General features: G+C 35.6%; 1 protein-coding gene across 2 annotated transcripts in view; it reads left to right on the forward strand.

Annotated features, from left to right (window-relative positions):
* Positions 1-24,174, forward strand: part of bcat1 (branched chain amino-acid transaminase 1, cytosolic) — a 142,918-nt gene that overhangs the window by 93,514 nt on the left and 25,230 nt on the right. For both annotated transcript variants that reach the window (XM_051930133.1, XM_028815684.2), the window contains exon 9: positions 8,666-8,806. In XM_051930133.1, the coding sequence (XP_051786093.1) occupies positions 8,666-8,806 (141 nt within the window). The remainder of the gene's footprint in view (positions 1-8,665; positions 8,807-24,174) is intronic.

Raw genomic sequence — 24,174 nt, forward strand, 5'->3', positions numbered from 1 at the left:
GATACTGAGATATTCCAACAATTAGCAGGACTGATTAATGGTTTTAAAAATATTTTTGTTATTTCATCTGTTATCTTCAATACAAGTAATATATTTCAAAATTATACTTTATTTATTTGCACAAAGTATACATAATTTAACATGTACACAGTAACCAATATATTTCTAGTAAAATGTAATATTTTGTATATTATTATTCTATTTGTAAAGGAAGATAATCAACAAGAGACATAAGTGAAAAATGAGCAAGTCTTGCTTTAACCATGGACAAGAGTCCAATTTACAATACAATTTGTATTCTCTCAACAGTATTTCTGTGAAGCTTCCAATTTTTTACCTATCAATGCCAGAATCTGAGCTGTAATTTCTTATCTATCCTGTACAAACAGGCTAATAATTACTTAAAGAGCTTGCTGCTATGCTTTGAAAATCCATTATCAACATTATTACCATTGACTGATGACAATGTTCATGAGCATTAAGAAAGAATAAGCTTCCAAGTATGTGCCAGGCTTACATTGATCAACTGATCATCCTGACCTTCTGATTTCAGTTTCTACAGAATAAACACTGAGCTTTGAGAGTGGAGAAAATAATAATGTTCTGTCATATGTGGCTAGACAGTAGAAGATGAAGTGGAGATAGAGGTCATGACAAACAGACACTATGGTGACAGAAACCTTTCTCAGGAACATTGGATGCAAACCAGGAACCATCCTTAGTCCCTGATAAACTAAAACACACAACAATAGTGGAACAATTTTAAATTCATGCTTTTCCAATGTGTAAGGAAAACTGCTGTGTGCAGTGAAAAATCCATGTGGATGCTGGGAGAATGTGAACATTCCACATATGGCGTGATTGGACTACAGATCAACCTCAGACTCCAGAAGCAGAGTAACCATTGTGCCTCTGTGCTGCCCATAAAATATTGCTAGAAAAACTGTAAAAATTTACAACAAAAAACAAATAAATCAAGGTGGATGCAACCAAAGTGCTAATCAAGAGCAGTGTCAGGATTGGGTTGGGGCTCCTCACCTAGTCCTTCCTTATGCCTGGTGTTTGCCTTTGACCACTACCATCCATGTCTGTTACTCTGCAATTGAACAACACTCACTTAATAGAGGAGCAGGGGTCACAAAGTTGAGGAGCTCAGATGGTGCTCTGCTTACATATTGTGTTTCCAGCACAGCAAAAGTCCATCTACAGCTTCCATTTTTTGTTTTCTTGGCTTAGTATTTTGCGATTTTTACCTTCTTTTTATTTTTTCAGATTAATGTCTTTTCCTATTGTTTTAGTTTTTTGCATTTATTTTAGTTAATAGCTTCATTAAGTCTCTGTGTATAAAACATTTTTCATTTGTGACCCCAAGTTCTTGTTAAAGAACTCATTTCAACATAACAAATGGAGTCCACCATATTAATTTTCTTCTAATTTTGAAACACATCTACCTTGTCACCACTTAATCTCAATTTTAACTGAAAATGTTCCGCTTCTTCATTTTTTGTCTCTTAGTTCTCGTTGCTCCTGTTTGGACTTTTTGTGGCACTGATATATACTTTTTGTAACATGGTGACCAACATTGCACACAGTATCCCAGATGAGGCCTCATATGTGCTTTATATAAATTAAGTATAACCTCTTTTGACTTGTACAGTACACATTATAAAAAAAGATAACAAACAATAATAAAGTGTTGGGGTACCAGATGGTGAAACTTGTATAACTGGATGGAGAAAGGTGATGAAAAATTAACAAAGTATTCAAAATAGCAGCCAGCACTGCGTAGACGTCTTTCCAGAAGCAAGACCAAACAGAGACTGCCATGTCCTTTTTTATGCTGGTCTAGCGCTCAGAGGGGTGGACAGTGCTCTTTGGAGAGGAGAAGGGGGTGTAAAAGAGGAATAAAAAATTCATCCATCCATCCATCCATCCATTATCCAATCCGCTATATCCTAAATTCAGTATGTACTTATATTTGTATTATGAAAGAATGAATCTGTGAAGGTACTTTCTTTTGGACCCGGGGCTATCTTGATGCCATTGCATCTAGGGTTTGGGGCTCAGTTGTAGCAGTGCTACTATCAGTTAAAACTGCATCTCCCAGCAGTCCCTGCAGGGGCTGTTGGGGTCAAAGGTGGTCAGAGGGGTTTAAAAGGAGGGCAGGAATCCAAGGGAAAAGAGGTGTTTTTTGTTGTTGTGTTTTGTATTTCGTTACCTGCCGGACTGCCTTCTATTAAGCCATATTTAATCGCTGTGTCCTGGATTGTATTCGTTGTTGAGGTCTGGATCGTTGGTCTACCTGTGTGCTGAGGACTGTTTGTGGATTCACGGCTTTCCCGCAAGTAAAGGAGAGCTCCTGAACCATCCATCCGTCTTCACCCTTATAGTGTCTACTAGTAGGACTGTTTTTCATTCCCTTACAACATACAGATCTCTGGACTTACTCTTGTCATCTCTCATTACATCCGGTGTGGTATTCCATGGACTTTGCTGTGTGGTGTTTGTGTTTATATGTTTATTGTAATATCACTGTAGGGGTACAGGGGTGGTATTATTTATATTATTTAATTTCATTGCATTCTTTAATTGTTGTTATTCCCCAGTGTGCTTTGTTTTGCCTCTGTTTTTGAGTGTGTGCAGGTGGGCCAAGGCTGGGAGTGTCCCTGGGATCCTCTATAAAAAATAAATAAATCACCGTCATCTTGACAGTGTGAATCTTAGCGGCACCGGACCGCTACACAGTGATACCCCCTAATGGGCACAACATTATGCTAGGTCACCTGACATCCTATTAGCCTTTTTGATTGCTTCAGTACACTGCCTGGACACGAACACTACAGTTATTAAGTCCTTCTTATTAGATGTGCTTTCAAGTTTCCGATCTCCCACTGTGCATACAAATGTAGCATTTTTACTTCCCATGTGTAATAGTTTACTCTTTTTTACATTAAACTTGATCAGCCACAAATCTGAATTCTGTACGGGTTCATCTGTTATGATTTGACTGATACTAGGCTGTCTGCCATTATACCTAGTTTAGTATCGTCTGCAGATATCATAAGCTTGTTGTTATCAACATCAATTATATAAATTAATCTAGTAGCACATTACGAAACTGTAGTTTCTGGACCTCATTGCTTTGACAATGTAATATTACAATATTAATAATCCCAGGAGATGACAAATTAAGTGATGCTTTGCAGACTTTTCACTACAGTTGCAATTTCTGATAGCTCACTGCATTCTGACAGTACTGTTGCCTGTACAAAGGCTTTCCAGGTAGGGCACCTTCAGACACAATCTCAGCTCTTTTATTTTCCTTTTTCAGTTCTGTCATGATATGACAAACAAGACATTAGACAGACGAGATTCTCTTTCATTTGCACTGTCCAAAACAAAAACATTTTTTCTTTCCTTGGTACCATGCTGTATGCATTGTACTTCTGTGCGAGTGCTCATTGGTTATCAGCTCTTGTAAATGCTTGAGGCCATTTCTAATGACTTGAGGGAGTCTCACACCATTTTGACTGAATCACTAGGGATATCAAAGTAGACAAAAGGATCTTATGGGAGTGAACTGCGACTCCCCCCAATTCGTTAAGATTATTTTATATGACATCAGCAACTGAAAAGTTGTGTAAAGTGACAAGAGTTTTAGTAAGAGTACATCCCTAGAGACAATTCTTATTATGTCACTTAACTTGAAAAAGGTTTCTCGCACCTGTTTAAAAGAAAGGGAGCTAGCAGGGTTGCAAAGGTGTAGTTTTGGCAAGAGTTTTAAGTTTTACAAAGGGATTGTATGCCTTAGGAGTCCAAACAAACTTTTGTAATTGGATGTATAAAACAATTGTAGTAATTAGCAAAACCAACTGAAATTATTTTATTGAATTAGGGTGCAGTGTTAAATGCTCTTTTTTGCTCATCATCTTTTCTGATATGTATCAGGTTGTAGCATGGATGAGATCCAATTTAATAAATATTGTGGACCCATGTATTTCATTCAAGAGGGACAAAATTTATGATGTTCTTCACTATGACTTTATAAGTTCCCTATAATTTATGTGATGACATGAATGCAGTTTTTTCATCCACAGATAAAGTCATTCATCAGACTGTATCTTTCTTACTTTTCCATTTCATTTATTTTTAGGATCTTTCTGTAAAGACTATCTCCTCTTGAATCATAATATCTCTGTGATGGAAGTTCTAATGGTTTTTTTGTTTGCTAAATAAATTTTGTTTGTCCGTGTTCTCCTTAGGTATTATGGTAATGATAAAACAAAGTGGTTAATAGAACAAAATCCATTGCTTAGGGCTTTACAAGGGTAATGTGTCATGGTAGAACTAGGGCTCCTTTCTTGGGTAGTTCTGAAATCCTTTTCAAAGTTGTTAAATTACACTATTAGAAAATGAAAAGTTATTTAGAAGTAGTCTAACACGTAATCAGAGGTTCATTATAGAGAAAGACTAACAAAAATGGTCATCTAAGCTAAATGTGCAAAATAAAGATTAATGGTCAAAAACAGGGGTTTTCACATTGTGTCCTGGCCCCACGTGGTTACAGATTTTTGGCCCAACCACTTCTCCAATCAGTGAGTCATTGTTACCTTTAATTATTGCCACTGTTTAATTACATAAGCTTTGTTCCTTTTCATATTTTACATTCAGAAAAGCGATGCAGTGTGAGATTGACATTTGTAAGAGATTTTTTGCCATAGCTTAAAATTAATTAATGATGAGACACAGGTGCAAATAACACTGAATGTTAAAGGACAGCAGCTACTTCAGAGAGGGCTACTTGAGTACTTATTAACAAAAATAATGTGATTATTAAAAAAGAAAAAAAAATAATAAGAAGTAAGATAAAAAGAATGAATTAATTCCCTTCTAATATACCTAAATGCTTGTTTAATGCAGTAATAATTTACCATAACGAGTATGTGATTTCTAGATTAACACAAGGAAACAAAAAGTGTAGAAAGTAGGAAATAACAGCTTGCTTAATTGATGGAGAAGTCCAATTAAAAGAAGAAAGGACTGAACTTGAAAATGTCTGGTCAAAAGGAACAAAACAAAAGCCAGACACTGGCTAATGATCTTAGCCCTCACTATCCCAAAGAAAATAACTGATTAGTAAAAAATGCTCTTAGGTTTTATCATTTTGTTACCAACAGGAAACAATGCGTGCAGCTTTGCCTTGCTCAAAATGGACAGCATATTGAATACATTATGTGACTTAGTCTCAGTATATTCTTGAATTACTCTCAGCATGGCTGCTTAATGCCAGCACTAGGATGGTTCAAACTTCATATCTTCATTAAAGATATAAAAAAACTCACTTCACCATTTAATTTATTTAAAATATATTAGAGTGGTTTCCATTTGAAATTTAGTGATGTCAGAGGTCCCAGGGGTGACAAGCAACTGTGGATGACAAACATAAACCGGATTTGGACTGCCTACGAAGGGAAACATAGCAATAAATGCTGAAATAAGGAAGCTGGAGAGGACTTGTACTCAAAAAATGGGCTGAGATTCGTAACCATAATATTAGTAAACCAGTAACCAGATCCAGAACACAGAATCTTAATCAAAATCAGTAAACAAAGTAAAGATTGCTAGCCAGACCTTTCACAGAGACAAGAGAAAACAACTTTAAGTAACTTGGGTGAATCCACAGTCATGGACAACCAGGAAGTGCACAATGCTGACCTTTACGCCATAGCAAAAGCAAACATAATAATAATAATAATAATAATTCATTACATTTATATAGCGCTTTTTTCAGTACTCAAAGCGCTATCCACACAGGGAGGAACCGGGAAGCGAACCCACAATCTTCCACAGTCTCCTTACTGCAAAGCATTGTGCACTTCCAGTTAAACCTGCATAACAGCAATTTAGTAGCCATCAACAGTAACTCCCAAAAATGGTGTTGTCTAAGGGAAAAAAAGGCACTGTGAGAAAATGTAATTAATTTTTGAAAACTAACTCAAAACAAAAAAAACAAAAGTTAGAAATGAATACTTCAGACTTTTCACATATGACTTTTGTTAAAAGTCCAAAGAAAATGTGGAAAAAATTAAATAGAGTAGTGGATCATAAGAACATGATGTCACCCAAAGTGAAATAACACAGAATGTCAGTGCACATGTGATAAAAAAGGCATCACAAATGCAGCAACAAAATTGTGATTTTTGAAAATAAAAATCAAGGTCGGCACAAAACCTGTAAAAAAAAAACTACACCATTATTTTAGTATATCTAAACATATTTTGACAACTTTTTTTTGGCTTCCTTTTGCAGCTTTGTAAATCTTTTAGTTTTTTTTTACCATCTTAGTGTTTATAATACTCTCTGACATTGTGAAATGAACAGCCTCGACACACACAAACAGGTTTGGGACAGCCACCCATATATTGTCCCTGGCTGCAAAAGGGTTTTGAAAGAGCACTCATGTGCATTGTTTTGAGTCCTGAACTAAACTGATGAGGTTAGGAAAAGATGCCGGCTTTATAAGCTGAAAGTGGAAGTGATGTCATGTGGCCGGAACCGGAAGTGACGTCATTCTGGGCGCCGGAGCTGAAAATGATGTCGGTCTGGGAACCAGAACCGGAAGTTATGTCAGTCTTGGTGCCAGAAAAAACAGAAGTGATGTTGAATCAGGCAGGTTTTCCCGTATTTAGCTTGCAGAGATAACAGCGGTAGGTTTAGTGTACCCCGCCACCCCCTGGCCTGGCGGGTAATTACCTCCACTTGGTCCACTCAGCTCCCTCCTAGTCGCACATGTGTGACAACATTCAAATTGTTCCCAACAAGCTCCAGCCGCTCACTGATGGTATATTATCTACAGTGTAATTTTGACACTGATCTCACTAATTTAATGTCATTATCATAATAAACATTATTTTAGTCTGTTTTTTGCATTAGTTTATCATTTTTTACTATAAAAAAACTGTTTTAGGGTTTTGAATTATTTTATCTACTTGGCACATGCTTTCTTTTTTTAAATTTTGTCTGATTTTTGTTACACGACACACTGAGACGTGTCATGCCACTTAGTCCACAATGAATTAGGCCACTGCACCATGTAGTTTTATCCTTTAGTGAATAATTCCCATCAAAAACATTCCTATCAAATACTCAAGAATAAGTGGGTTATTTTCAAGCAGGTCAAGTGTTAGGTTTCCTTATTGGTAAAAGAATTCTTTCTGCTCCTGACTTTGTCTCTCAGTTTGCCCTGCTGTTTTGGTTGCTGATTTATAACAATTGCTCCATTGGTGACCTTTTTTGTGCCCCACTACGATTTCTGCCTTGTTTTATATCACCTGGTCATACTACTCTTTCTCACAATAATCCCTGGAGATGCTGCCTGTACAATTACACCGTCACAGACTAACGCTAACCTAGCCCTAACCTAAACCTCTTTTAAAAATGAAGCATATATAAGCAAATTAAGAGATGGAGAAAATTGAAAGATACGACTTTTATTTGTGGAACTGGCATAAAGCATTTGCAAATAAATATTTATTTACAATTCTGTATTCAATGAATAACACAACAATCAATGCTTTTGATGTTAATTCATATCAGTAGTATCCCCCTTTTTAAATCACTGATTATACACCATCCAGGTATGCTCAGTGGATTCCTGTGGGATCAACAAACATGGATAATTTACTCTCAGCTAAATGATCCTAGGACTGAGTACAGCAATTCTTTCAGGAGTTTTTTTGATTTTTATTTAGATTATAAAGAAAAATATTACAGTCATTTAGAATGGCAGAATGAAAAGAAATTGGAAATACAGGCATGAGATTACTAATTGCATCGATCAAGCATACATGTCAAAAGTCAATGTTTTATTTCATGAATGGTAAATAAAATATCTAACAATATTTTTCCAGAATAGTCTTATTAACATTTCCAAATTTTGAAATTTGATTTAGAAGTAGTACTGGACACAATTCATATTAACAGATGACTGATTATTTTATATGATCTTCTTATAGATATGTATGTACATTTCTTAACTGAAACAACAAAATGTGTTTAATATAGATGTATATTATTTATTTTTGTTAGCTGTGTATGAAAATTTGGTAAAACATTTTTGAGTATTATCACATCTCAGAAACATATTTATTTTTAGCAAGTAATGTTTTAAAAGTGTTTTAACTGGAGATTGGAGTATTTGTGATTAAAACAAGCTATAATATATTGATTTGCTTCTGATGGACATATCTCTGTTAAGCAGAGGTACTGGACCCTTGTTTAATTAACATTTTTTACTCTCCTGGGGGTTTCATTGTAAAGATGCTAGCCTGAAATTGGATTAGTCTTAATTATAATAATGTATTTTTAATGTGTTTTTCTGTAAAATTTACAGTGTGTAGTCTGATATTCATTGCTTCCCCAGAGATCTCTCTCTTATTATCTTGGCACCAGACCAGATTAACCCTGCCTCAAATGTACAAAGACTCTGAAATTTCATGAACCCATAAAAATCTGGGAATTTAGCATTTTCTTTCTTTCAGATTTTGTAAAAGTGTTGATTATTACTATTAGTAAAGATTTTTGACCAAGTTATGTTTCCTTTGTGACTTTGAAGTTGTGACTTTAAATATGCAATGCTTTACTGTTTTTTTAAATTTATGAACAGGGAGAGTTCAAAGTATCTGAAAAATATTTGACTATGGGACAACTTACAGCTGCTCTGAATGACAATCGAGTCAGAGAGATGTTTGGAGCAGGAACAGCCTGTGTGGTGTGTCCGGTGGGCCGTATACTGTACGAAGAAAAGGTAGGAACCTGCCATTTTCATTATTTTCCTATTGGAATCTCTTTATCTAGAAATGTTAAAAGTAGATTTACCGTACCTAAGAGCATCTTTTACACCACTTGTCCTCTCTGGAATTCCTGCGTAGTTCTCTTTCTGAATGAAATATCAATTAATCTATCAATATAATTCCCAAGAAACAAGACCCCATCCTAGCAGCATTTGGCATAAGTCAGGAGCCAAACCTGTGCCAATGCATGTTGGGGCAAACTTATGCATACACACAGTTTCAGTCATACAGGGCCAGTTTAGAATTGCTAATAAACCCAACCTGCACTTTTTTTGATAGATAGATATAACTTTATTTGTCCCAAGCGGGGAAATTTGGCTTTTTACAGAAGCCCTTTAAATAAATAAATAAACACACACTTTGGTCTGAACAAACACTGGAATAACTATAAAGCAAGAAAATTCAAAAGAAAGAAAAATACTGACTTGGCAGTCACAGTCACAGTGAGGCATTATGCAGACATATTGCTGTTGGTATAACCGAGCCCCAGTAGGATTTCGTGACACACTTCCAGTTGTTTGGTTTTGCTGATGCAAACAATTCTCTTTGCATCAAGAAACAAACTTCATCATTTGACTTCTATACTTTGTCTCATCCTCCTTATTAAGACACCCGTAAGTGCAGAATCACCTGAGAATTTCTGCAGGTGACATCACCAGGTGTTATATTTATAGTCTGATGTGTACAGAGTGAAGAGAAAAGGAGACAGGACTCCTCCTTGTGGTGCTCCAGTGTTGCTCACATCCATATCAGAAACACACTCCTTGAGTCTCACAGACTATGGTCACCTAACAGGTAGTCCATTATCCAGGACACCACAGGCTCATCTATCTGCATACAGTATCTCTGAATTTACCCTTTAATAAGGATGGCCGAATGGTATCGAAGGTGCTGAAGAATTCATAATCCTCATAGTGCTACCAGGTTTGTCCAGGTGAGAATAAGCAAATAGATAATTGCATCCTCTTCTCCAAATTTTGCCCTATAGGTAAGCTGCAGAAGTTCCAGGTAGTCTACCACAGGAGTACTTATATAGTCCAGGGCCAATCTCTCAAAGTTCTTCATGATGTGAGACATAAAAGCCACTGGTCTGTAGTCATTAGATGAAAAGGCACCTTCCTTCTTTGAAACAGGAACAATGCGGGATGTTTTCCATGCAGTGGCACTTTCTTATGCCTTAGGTACAGACTGAATAGGTGACAGAGGACACCATAAAGTTGGTCAGCACAAACCTTAAGAACTTGAGGACTGACTCCATCTGACACTTTTCCTGTGTGTAACTTTCTCAGTTGTCTCCTAATTTGGCCTTCAGTTATGGACAGTCCACACTGATGGGTCAGAGGTAGAATTCTCACTGACCATTCCATTTGACGTGGTAGGAATTGTTGATATAGTAGGGATTGTGTGGGGAGACTGTTTATTGAAAGAAAGAAGCAGTGGGAGGGAAAAATCTATGAAAAAATTGGTTCTGGATGTTAGGTTTGTCCATATCTCCTTTTAGCACCTGAGCCCTGGATTGCATGAGCCCAGTAATTATTCCCAGTCCTTTCCAAACATTCTTCACATTATTCTGAGTGGGTTTGTTTCCTATTTTAGCTTTCATTCAGCTTTTACTTTAGCACATGCAGTATGTTCTTCAGAGCTTCTTTGTCACTGGATTTGAATGCTCTCTTTTTTAAACCTCTCTCTCTTTTTCCCATTGATGAGATCTTTTAGCTCCTTAGTAATCTAGGGATTGTTTTTGAAAGCAACACAATCTCTTGGTGGGTACCACTGTGTTGACATAGAAGTTAATATTGTGACACATAGACACACTCAATGTATAAAAAACACTGGTAGTGTTGTACATTCAAGTAACACGATAACTACAAAACGGCAATACTCAACTTCAACACACCTCTTTAGTCCTGAAACCAAAACTCATACACCAGGCTGCATCAGTTAGTAGTGGTAGGCAAACTCCAACCTCCCCTTTAAACTTTAATTAAACACTCCCGTTACCAAAAGCTGTAACCCAACATTAAACAAAAGTACTATTTTAACATACAGCATAAATTAAATCATAATTAACTGTTTAATTTTAGCTGCAGCACCGCAGAGCCTCCTGGGAAGTCTGTGCCATCCATCGCTACAATATAGTCAGTGATGCAGTGACAGAGTCCCTCAATATTGTCCCCATTTGACTCGCAAATCATTTCCCTGTCTGTCATTTTGGAAGGCCAAATGCATTTAATAACTATCCACTCATTTTATGTGAAACAAGAGAGGATAGGATACCAGTCCATCAAACAACATCCTTGCACACCCTGAGCCAATATGCTATATTCTAACTCTCTTCCAGATTCTGTGTTTGCCCGCTGCTGCACTTCCGCATCTAATATCAAAATTAACTAGCTTTGGTGTTTTTCACCTGATTGCTTCAAGACATGCCCAGACTTATAGTTTCATTATTCAAACCTTGTGCCAAATGTCAGGGGCTAAAAAGGAGCAGAGCTTCAAACTATATGTTTCAAGCTACATTCACAACTATGAAAGTAAGATGTGTTAAAAACTTTTGTCTACTATGAACTTACATTGGACAAATATGGGATTACATTAGGCTTCTTTAAAAACACACAATTTCGATAATTAGTCATTAAACTTTATTCTGGGAGAGGTGAATATGTATGTACGCTTAATACTGCAACAGCACTGTATAAGTTATATCAGCCAGGAATGAGTCACCAAAAGAATGAGCTAGCATTGCAACATCAATAAAAGGAGAAGCTATAAAAATGGCAACTGTGCACAGTTGCACATGCTTTTTCCAACTAGTGCAGCAAAAGGCAAGCAATTCTTTTAAAGAAAGTGAGCCACCTCAAAGAGCCATATGAAGAATGGACAATCCATCCATTGTGGCGAATGGCGCTGATGCTACAATACTTAATAACATGAGTTTGCTGGACATCTTACCTTGTAAAAAAGCAAATGTCTCTGTCTGAGACAGCAAAATAGTGAATGCCAAACTGCTGCTTTATAGTAAGGGTCTCAATCTGTTTCCTCAACAGGAGGATCTATGAGAGACATGTTTTCATTAAGTGCTAGGTCGATAACTGCTAGATCTGGAGCCAAAATGTAGTTGCAGTCCTCAAGAATTTTATCATTCTCCTTGTTGCCCGGTGTATTATCCTCCATTGGTCACTTTCTCTTCCCCCAAACCCCAAGTTTTGAAAGTGGAACAGAGTAATTGTTCCACTCAAACAAACTGTACCCTTCTTCAACAGTTGCCACCCTGTCTCAGACCGTAGCAAGGTTATTGTAGTTTTGCCTTTTCATATTAGTTTTGTTTTTATTTCTAGATTTTTTCTGACCTTACTTGGAAATTCAGTTTAGTTTTAGTTTTCCTTCATTGTGTATTTTTAGTTTTAATTTAGTTTTAGTTTCACAAAGACATTTCTATTTTATTTTTATATCTATTAGTTTCAGTTTTAGTTTTGGTAATTATGGTATAGTTAATGAGCTACTGTGGTGTTTAGTTTTTTGTCACAATCAGACGGAACTGTATACTTAACAGATTTAGATGAGTTTAATGTTAGTGGAAGCTTACTACACTACATCGTTTACTATCTGGTTTTGTTTTATCTTTTAAAAACAAGTATAACCAAAACCAGATACTGAATATGAACAATTTTATACAATTTTATAATTTTTAAAAATATTTTCTGTCATTTGTGCTGAAAAAATGTGCGCTGATTGTTGGCACTTTTATCTTTTTTTCTTTTATTGCCAGAATGGGACAATTTGTAATTACATTTAGGTAAATTTTAAGGTTTGAGGGTTTTTTTTACTCTAAATGTCTATACCACACAACATTTCCTGCTCCAAGACAATGTCCTTACATTTCATGCCTTCAATATTGCATTCAAAAATCTCCCATACTGGGCTTTTTATTTTCTACCAGCCATACAATTTATAGGCAGAATTCTGCCACATGCAGACCTGAAAAGATATCAAAAATCAGAAAACAGATTCTACTGTGTTCTGACAGGTGTGATCATGAAAATCATGGGGGTTTAGGAAGAACAGGGGTCTTAGGCTTGAATCAGTGTGCAGACCCAAACCTAGCTGTATTGAGGGAAACAAAGAAAAACAAGCATTTAGTGTTAAGGTTAGGGTGGTGAGACTTGAATAGCCCATCATAAGAACAGTAAACCCTTAATGAGCAGAGTAAGAGTAGGTAATTAGAGTGCAGACAGGCACAAAATGACAGAGACAGCAACTGAGATTAGGAACAATATACAGTAATCCCTCGCTATATCGTGCTTTGACTTTCGCGGCTTCACTCTATCGCAGATTTTATATGTAAGCATATCTAAATATAGAACGTGGATTTTTCGAGTTTCTGCGGACAATGGGTCTTTTTACTTCTGGTACATGCTTCCTCAGTTGGTTTGCTCAGTTGATTTCATACAAGGGACGCTATTGGCGGATGGCTGAGAAGCTACCCAATCAGAGCACGCAGTTAAGTTCCTGTGTGCTGATTGGCTCAGCGACGGTGCGTCGAGTTCGATTCCGCTGCGTTAACCAGGAAGTCTTGTCTCGCTCATTCGGCTTCAACGTGTTTCGCTGTGTAAAGAGTTAACTTTTGTGCTCTTTTGTGTTTATTTTTGTGCATAGTCAAGCCCTTCGGTATGGCTCCAAAACAGTCTGCATCTGTTACTTCTTCAGGGGCCGTGCCCAAGCGCCACCGGAAGATGCTAACAATTTCTGAAAAGGTAAAAGGTTTGAATATGTTGAAGGAAGGGAACAGCTACACTGCTGTAGGATGCTATTGCGGCATCAATGAGTCCACGATTCTTTTTATTTAAAAAGGAGGAAAAGAATATAAGATCTATGGCCGCAGTGTCCTTTAACCAGGGCGTAAAACGAGTTGTAAGTGGACGTAATAAGACGGTAAGGTTTATAAGAGTGTGGGAAGGGTTTAGAAAGCCTTAAAATATATATCTATACTAATAAAAGGCAAAGCCCTCACTGACTGACTCACTCATCACTAATTCTCCAAACTTCCCGTGTAGGTAGAAGGCTGAAATTTGGCAGGCTCATTCCTTACAGCTTACTTACAAAAGTTACGCAGGTTTCATTTCGAAATTCTACGTGTAATGGTAATAACTGGAACCTGTTTTTTGTCCATATACTCTAATGGAGGAGGCGGAGTCATGTATCGCGTCATCACGCCTCCTACGTAATCATGTGAACTAAAAACAAGGAAGAGATTTACAGCACGAGTCAAATGCGGGAACGAAGGTAAATGACGTTAATTTTTGAGTGTCTTTTAATACTGTGTAAGCATACATATTAACACATGTGCAATTAAACGTGTGCATTTACGGGGTGATTTCTCAGGCTTAAAAGCTCGCCTTTTATCAAACGCGGGAACAAAGGTAATTAATTGTTGAGTGACTTTTAATACTGTGTAAGCATACATATTAACACATGTGCAATTAAACGTGTGCATTTACGGGGTGATTTCTCAGGCTTAAAAGCTCGCCTTTTATTTAAAAGGTAAATGCAAACTGTTTTCATTCTGAAGGGCACAAACCACGTTAGATTTCATGCTCAACAGTAAGCTCAGCACACAGCTTGGTCATATTACAACCGAAGGGGCGAACTGACAACGTGCTATACAAAGAGATCCTTAACAAATAATTATTGATTCATTTTCCCTCACTTTAAAAAGGTTTACTTTTCTTCTTAATAAAAATTTTAAAGCAGTACTTCGCCACTGCGAAGCGCGGGTATTTTGATATATATTAAAATATATCGCGTCATCACGCCTCCCACGTAAGCACGTGAACTGACCCGCTGCCGTTTGCAATGCCATATTCGCCAGATACAAGCTCAATGAGAAGACACGAGGTATAAACGACAGTTTGGATCACTGTGTAACAGAGTTAAAATTGCTGTAGCGAGAAACTTTTAACTGCCGGGTCTTAGCTAACATTAAATAAACCCGTGGACATCGCAACATCACACAAGAGAGCGGCTCATGTGAAGTGACTGAACGCAGCAGGAGTGATCACTTCGATGAATCAAACCTGTTCAAAAAACACATTACACAATTGATAAGGTACGAAAACAATATGAAACCAATTGTGGATTTGCGTACAGCCACTGAAACTTTGTGACGGCACGAGACTTCAGGTCACGTCTCTGCAAAAGAACCTCATTGAGGCAACTATTTTTATTGGCGGTGGCTCAGGGGAGAGAGTTTTTATTCCTCACATCCCCGTTATACCCTTTGATCTCCCATTTCAATTCAAACGCCTACAATTTCCACTAAGGCTCTGCTTCCCAATGACAATTAATAAGTCTCAGGGACAGACCCTACAAAACGTTGGCATTGATTTCAGGCAGGACTGCTTTTCACATGGTGAACTGTACGTTGCATGCTCAAGAGTAAGGTCAGCACACAGCTTGGTCATATTACAACCGGAGGGGTGAACTGACAACGTGGTATACAGAGAGATCCTTAACAAATAATTATTGATTCATTTTCCTTCACTTTAAAAAGGTTTACTTTTCTTCTTTATAAAAATTTTAAAGCAGTACTTCACTGCTGCGAAGCGCGGGTATTTTGATATATATATGTATATATATATATATATCTCAATGTATGTATGTATATATGTATGTCTAGATATATGTAGATATGTAAATATATATATATATGTATATATATGTAGATATGTAAATATATATATATATATGTAGATATGTGAATATATATATATATATTTATATATATATATATTTATATATATGTGTGTATGTATGTATGTATGTGTGTATATATATATGTATGTGTATGTATGTATGTGTATATGTATATGTGTGTGTGTATGTATGTGTGTATATGTATGTGTATATATATGTTGATATGTGTATATATCTCTCTCTCTATCTATATATGTATATATAGTGGATGTGTATATGTATATATCTCTCTGTATATATGTGTCTATGTAGATATGTATATCTATCTATCTGTATATATATGTTTCTGTGTGTGTGTGTCTTATCTATCTATCTATATGACAGCAACACTCATAACAATTACAACCCAATTTCATATCTCTCTCTATCTATGTAGCTATGTATATATATCTGTGTCAATCTATGTATGTATGTATGTCTAGATATATATATATCTCTATATGTATATATATATATGTCGCTCTGTGTCGCTCTCTGTCGCTGTGTCTCTCTGTCGCTCTGTCCATCTTTCTGTCTCTCTGTGTCTGTGTGTGTATATATATATTTCTATCTGTGTGTGTGTGTGTGTGTGTGTGTGTGTGTGTCTGTGTGTCTGTGTGTATATGTATATGTATGTGTGTATGTGTATGTATGTATGTGTATGTATCTGTTTGTGTTTTGTCTGTGTGTGTGTATTTGTTGATATGTGTCTATATATCTGTATATATATATGTGGATGTGTATATGTAGATATGTATCTATGTCTATGTATATATATGTGTGGTGTGTGTGTGTGTGTATATTATATATATAAAAGACAGCAACACTCATAACAATGACAACACAATTACATTGACAATCATGTTACGTTATTTTTAAAATGTTTCCTTTTCTTTTTCATAACCTCTTTAACACACTACTTCTCCGCTGCGAAGCGCGGGTATTTTGCTAGTAAATAATAAAATAAATATAAGGTCACTACTTATTTTCACCTATCACGGGGGGCTCTGGAACGTAACCCCCACGATAAGTGAGGGATGACTGTATACATTATCTAAACCTGTTTATCCAGAGCAGGATCGCAGGAACCTGGAGCCTACCAGGAAATTGAAAAAAGGGGGACAAATATTTGAAAACATAATTCTGTTACTGGATTACTTTCACAATATAAGGTATTTTGAGCTGTGAATATAAACTAAAAAAGATAAATTAATAAATATAAAAACACATTAGTATGTTTAGATTTCACCAGTTGGCAGACTCTCTTCACCTACCTACCTGTAGTTCCTACCTGACTTTTTCAAAGCAATATTGATTGGTCAGTAACCATATGCTGAACTTGTATGATGACCTAGTCAGTCTCTCGATCAGTGCCGCTTTATTTTCAGGAAGGATTTCTACCATGCGAAGTGGCAGGTGAATTATTGTCAATAAAATGCAGGCACCTGAGAAATAAACTGAAACGTTACTCATGATTATTATGTCCAAACGGAAAAGGTTTTGTTGACCAGCACATTCCGATTTCAGGTGTTTAAATTACATTGTGAGATACAACAAGCGCAAAGAAAGGTGGCGCAGTAAATCACTTTCTATTGCACACGCTTAATGCACCCATATTCAGCTTGCTCTGTCACTGCAAATGTTGTATGAACACCCACCCTCCATCACCAGCTGCCTTTCACTGGATGAATATATGTGGGCGGCTCATGGTGGATTACTTTCTGTTTTAGAGTTAAAAGTTACAAGGGTTGAAGACTAATGGCAAGAATATTCATTCAAAAATGAAAACTAAAAATATTTTTAGTAAATTATTATTTTATTCCAGCTACTTTAATAGTTTAGTTTATTTTTAGTTTTTCATTTCGGCATTGTTAGTTTATTTAAGTTTATGAAAATGTTTTTTTAATAATACTTTCAGTTTTGATTTTAGTTTTCATTAACTATAATAACCTTCGACCCTAGCTCATGAAAATCCTGTTTTTTAAAATGCCTGGTGTAAACTTGGGTATGGGGGCTAACCATGAAGCTCATAAAGTTTACACTAAAAATGTATAAAAACTTTGCACTTAGTGAAAGCTTGATGTAAAGGTACACAACAATGTTCAGCTGTACAGCAATCTGTATGCTGAAATTTACACTTCTTTTTCACTGACATTCTCTCCACTAAACAAAAATCACAACTGCAGTATGGACAACGGAAGTGACTGAGCTGGCTGAAATTTTACTGGAAGTACGTTAGTATTACCGAATGCATATAAGCCTATTCAATCTTATTGACGTGTGAGGAAAAACAGAGTATCCAAAGAAAACCAACCAGCACATGGAATGAACAAACAGTCTTCACACAGACAAGAACTGAGCTCAGGAATCAAACATAGTCTGCTGAAGATGTGAAGCACCAGTACTTTACCGTTAATACCACCATTAATAATCTAATATGAAGTGATGGAGAAAAGACAATAAATTCCTGAACTAGCATTTAAAAGTAGGCTCAAACTCTTCTGTTATTGATTGAATTAGGTCTCTGTCATGATTGATGCCAAGGCTAGTTACAGAAAACTGTAGGAGTTAACAGAATATGAGATTCAAGTACAAAATGCCTAGTGTCGTAGGTTGTCCCAGAGACACTAAAATAAGTCATTCAATTTTTATTGGTAATGCATTCGAAAAAGTTGCTGGTGTCCAAGCATTGGTATCATTTTTGATGTCAATAATGACTTAGCCCACTTTTGACCTAAATTCAAAAATAAATGTTGTCAAGGCCTACTGTAGATGTCAACAGCATTAGTAGTCAACTACACACCGGCTACTCTTCTCTGTCACTAAAGTGACTAATCAGTCTCTTTCCATTATCTCCATCTCTTGTTCTTTTTTTTCTCATTTTTTGAAACACAAGACTGCCTTTATATTCTTCCAGGTTATTGGGGTGGAATACAGCTGATTAGCTTCTTTTGGAACTATTCATTCAACACTTTGTTAAGTCTTTCTTTTAATATAGATCTTAAATAATACTAAATGAACTTTTTTTCCATTTTTTGTTAGTTCTAAATTAATTCAACAAGAACACAGGGGCACAGTGGAAAACTTGTTAAGGGTAAATTTTGCACAAACAAAGTTTTTCTTCACTCAGAGAGCCATATACATGTGGAAAAAGTTACCAAGCAGTGTGTTAAACAGTAGAACTTTAGGGACCTTCAAAGCTACACTTGATGTTATCTTGAAAGAATTAAGTGGCTAGGACTGGCAAGCTTTGATAGGCTGAGTGGCCTGTTCTCGTCTAAATTATTCTAATGTTTCAAGAAAAAAACATACCAGTTTTTTTTAACGTTTCCTAAAGGAGACCTGCTTTAGTTGTTCCTCTACTAGAAAAATAAATGTGTTAACAGTGTGGCAATGTTAGTAAGAATCAATTTTGTAAAGGACACACTCATAAGTGATGACATCTATCTGAGAAATGTTGCAATTGTCTTTAAAATTTTTCTGTTTTGTTTCAAACTGAGATTTTATAATTATGTATGTAATATAATACAAGATGATTTACTTTACTGTAATTTTCTTACTTCACTACTTGTTATAGACTCCTTCTTCAGCTTGGTCACAGTCTTCTCTGCTTATATGGCAATTTTCTCCATTCCAGTTTATCTCTCATGCTGTATAATGAGATAATGAGGGCATCAAAATTACTAGTTTTTACATTTCAGCATTTATGATTTGAAAAAGGTCATACTGTGGCAACTTTGTCAACAGTATTGCCTCACAGTTTCAGTGAATGCAGTTTCATTTCTGACCAGGATGCTGGTTGTGCACATTTGGACATTCCCTTATTTAATCAACATCTTGATGGTGTGCTGTGGGTTCATCTGGTATAAGTATGCCATCCAGGGGACTAGACATCTAGAGTTGATTATTTTCTTGTGCTTGATTGAACCTGCTTGGATAGGTTTTGGCCTGTAATGAAAAAAATACTTGATGGATGGATAATTTAAAATAAATACAGTGAAATATCTGAGATATCTTTTAGTACCTTATATTTGCTAGCTAAGGAAAACAGAAGTTGCTAATAACAAGATAACTTTACATTCTGGTCCATATCCAACCTTTGGCAAGAGAAACAGAGGAAAATATAATCATTTATTGATAATAAAGCTTGTGGTGCATAGTTTAATTAGTGATTGCATATCTAAAATTAGACAATAGATCAAAAAGAACTCGGCAGCTACTATTAAAAAGGCATAACTGAAGGGCTAGAGTGTATGGTTAATTATGTATATTTTGCAAACAAAATACTGGTAGAAAGAATTAATTCTTAATTTTTTATTAATGTGGGCAAAAAAGGAAAGTTAATATTAATATTCTCTTGTCATATTGTGTAAGGGTCAATAAGAGTCATATAAAATGCCTTCTGGAGATGTTAAGATCTCCTTAGCCAATACCTGCAACAGCAGCCTTCTTATACCAGACATATTATAAAACCTACTTAATTTTTTAAATATTGGGATGCTTATTAAAGTTTTATCTACAGAAGTAAAAATATAAAGTTGTAAGTAATTCTGAATGGATGCACTTTTGTTTGGAAAAACATTCATTTAAGGCACAGTACAGCTCATAAGATTATGAACTGCAGAATAACAATATGCAGTGTAAGAAACTCTATAAGAACATGTTAAATAGAAAACATTCCATTTGGCTCACATAGCATGTCAGTCAGTGTTTATCTAGCCTTTGAATAATATTATAAAGTTGACATCTAAAGGTCCCCAAAGTACTCCTATTTACTACACTTCTTGGTAGCTTCTTCCATATTGTTATAGATTTCTGTGAGATGAAATACTTCCACTATCACTATCATTGGAATGCAATTTAAACTGTACTGTTTGGAATGTTATACTTGTGCAAACATTTTTAAATATGTAGCATATGTGCATTCTCATGTAATGTTACAGCAACTATTTTCTCTGTACTTAGCGACTTAATAATGTATTTGTTATTTTTAAGTGCATTTACATATAATGCACAAAACACCTTATTGTGATATCTGTCTGTCCGTCTGCCTCTCTGCACAAAACAACTCGACACCCAAGTAGTTAAACTGTGTTGGAATGTGGCATGCTTATTGTTTAAGGAAATTTGTCAGGAAAGTTCAATTTTCAGTCAGATATCTTGAACAGATTGTGCTGTACAAAGTTTCAAAATTTCAAAATCTTCGTTTGAAAAGTATTGATGAATTTGCAGACATTTCTGTGCTTAAAACAGGGAAACATTCTGTGTGACTTCAGCTAAGAATTAGTTTTCTATTTCAGCTTGAAAGCAGGCTGCTTGAACTTGTATAATTTGTATACTATCCTCATTTACTTATCTGACAGCCGCTGAAATGCCCAATGCAAATGAGTAAGAAGCCAGGGAAAGCATATGCACTGCTTTAGGTAGGTAAACTGTAGAAATACAAAAGAAATCACCTCTTTAGAAATAAAGAGACTACACTGATTGAACTAATATTATTTGCAATTATTATTGTAAAGAACCAACGCTATCAACTAGCAGCTAACTCCTCTTTGAACAAATTGATTACACAGGAAAGGTGCAGCTTCCCTAACTGAAATAAACATTGAACATAAGATGGGTTAAGAAATGGAACTGCAGTTAATCTGTGAGTAGAAGATCAGAGCCAGTGGGCATGCTACAAGGACCAGACAGGCCACTAATAGCAAGGAGAGGGTAGGATTAGTGTTGCGCTGTGCTGATTACTTAGCAGTATAACCTACAACAGACTGGTAGTGTGCTTCGGTTTATCCATTGCCAAACAGCCACTTTTGCTATCTTTAGACTGGAATTAAAATCTTTAATATAAGTGTCATGTTTTGAATTCCTGTAATACAATAAGTTCTTACTTATTTATATAATTTTAATGAATTACTGTACGTTAACTAATATTAATAGGTAGCAGGGAAACTGCTTTTCTTCTTTCATACGGTAATTTTGGTCATTTTGTATTATTAGTTTTCTAATTTGCTAATTATTGGGTACTACTCTATTGGGTATACTTTCAAAAATGTTATGTTTAAAAAAAGTGAATAACAGATAGCCAGAGACCTTCCAGCAAAAACACACATCAATCAATACCATTTTTACATCACTTGAGTCTATTTATCTTCCATTTTTAATTCAGTGCAACATGTTTTAAAGAGCCCATATTTAGTGTAGTTGCATTCTATTATTGCTGTTATTTCTGAATATGAATCATTATTACAAACATATTTAATACACAAAAATGTAATAACTGACTTTTGAATGAAGTAAATAAAAAAGTGAAATTATCCGACTTAGCCACCAAATGCTCCTGAATGTTACACCATGCGCACATTGTTTAACTTGTTGTGATCTGAATTAGAAATCTAATCTTAGTGACATTTTCTGCAACTGTTATATATTAGTTCCACGGTGACCTTCAGCAAGAGTAAGTGCATTTAGGAGTAAATTGTATGTTATGTATATAATGTTATTTATTAGCCTTTTTGGTTGTATTTGTGTCTTTTTTATTTTGGTTTTCAAGCAGTCATTATTTTGGGGTTCTTTAGCTGTTTTGGTTTTCTTTTTTTGTGTGTGTGTGTGTTTTTTTTTTTTTTCTTTTTTCCAATACCCGGGTGTTATTTTTATGCTGATTTGGAGCTAATTATTTTGAGGCAGGCACTTACTAAATCTGGTAAATGAAACAGACTGTCATGATTCAGTTTTATGTTGATTATTTCTATCTATCTATCTATCTATCTATCTATCTATCTATCTATCTATCTATCTATCTATCTATCTATCTATCTATCTATCTATCTATCTTTTCAACATGTTGGACAACAATTTCGCTCCTCAAATACCACCATTTTGAATTCCCACTGCTGCATTTCTAGGGGCATGGCCTCTGCGGTTGTGACTGGTGATTAATCAACACATCAGGACAAAAGGATAGTTTTGACTTCTTTCCCAATCTGATCTGCAGATACCAGATCCCTAAAAGAAAAGAGATAAAACCAACCTTGCTTACACTCCTCTCGTATGTTACTTTCGGTTTTGACCATTTTTATTCTTTCAATTTTAATTCCTGGTCCTCATTTTGGACTTCAGTTTCTTTCTGTTTTCAGACTTTTTGTTTGCTTTGTTTTTTTTTCTTATGCACATCTTCTGTTAATGTTCTGTTGTGTGGTGACAGAACACAGACCCTTTTGGGTTCATCAATAAAGTTTTTACCGTAGTTTCCATTTTGAGATTATTGCTACGTTCTGCTAGAACTTTACATTATGTGTAATTTTTACAAAACCTTTGTCTCACAGCAACAATCTAACTAACTGCTGTACTCAGTAGCCATACTTTTCTAATGGATTATAGTTTTTGTGCCCGCAAAGTCATGACACTGCAGCACAGTGTTGTTCAATGTCAACATTTTACCTTATTTAATGATAAGAACAGTTAATTGTTTTGATATGTGTGTATGATAAAGTCAAGTGAGCATTAATCCTTACGCCCAAAGCTGCTGTACCCTGGTGCCAGAATCTGAAATAAAGTATGTAATGTTTGCATTATGATGGATCTTTTTCAAGTAATCTTTTTCAAATTAATGAATAAAGGAATGAAGAATTTGGGTTGCAGGTTTAGTCACCATTTTGGCTAATTATCAAGTATCTTGCATATCCAGTATTTAATTTACATCTTTATTCTAATCCTGCCATCTCCTGCAGTGATTCCAAATGTTATCATGCTGTCTGTTTAGTATTCTGACACCCCTAACTCTCATACTACAGTCAAAAAAACCAATGCGGATATTTGGATGGCAAGCACAACACACGTAGGCAGAATTTCTGAGAGCAGAAGTGATGTTAAGCTATGAGAGCTGTTAGGTAATAGCCCTTGCAACTGTTCAAATTTTAAATTCTAATTCTAATTCAAATATGTTCTTTTAGCAGCATATAATGACAAAGAACTGAAATCATACAGTTTATATACAACATTATACTGTCTAAGAATGAATATAATAAAATTAAAATATAAAGAATATAATAATAAACAAACTAATATACATTGCTTGCAACCTGGAATAAATGCCAACTACAGCTGTATTATTATTCATTAAAGGCAGAAGGTAATGTATAAAGTAAACAGTAAACAGAATAAAGTCCTGCTGCCCCTTTGGGCATACTTTCATTAAGCCATTGTTCCTGCCTCTTTTCTTAGCTGTTTCATAGTTTAGGTCTGTATCACAAGCTATATCTGTGCCAAACTTTCTTTTTCACTCTCAGAATTCTGGATATTTGGCCGCTTGCACTCTATATCGGGTACCAAGGCAGTACCTGAGAGGGGTTCTGCTGCTCTTACTCCTGTCTTCCATGGCTATTCTCTTTCTGGTGTCATAAAAACAGCTACTGTTGTAACAAATCATATTGTACCCTGGCAGCCTCTGCATGCCCACATCAGCATATCGACAGGCTTTGCACAGGCCATTGTTGTTCTCCAGTCTTTTTTTTGATCTTGACAGCCTTTAAGAAATCTACAGAAAATTCAGAAATATGACCAAGAAATGGATTTATTTTATTAGGGTGAGAAA

This window comes from Erpetoichthys calabaricus, chromosome 1 (genome assembly GCF_900747795.2).
Source record: "Erpetoichthys calabaricus chromosome 1, fErpCal1.3, whole genome shotgun sequence".
In the NCBI taxonomy this organism is placed as follows: Eukaryota; Metazoa; Chordata; class Cladistia; order Polypteriformes; family Polypteridae; genus Erpetoichthys; species Erpetoichthys calabaricus.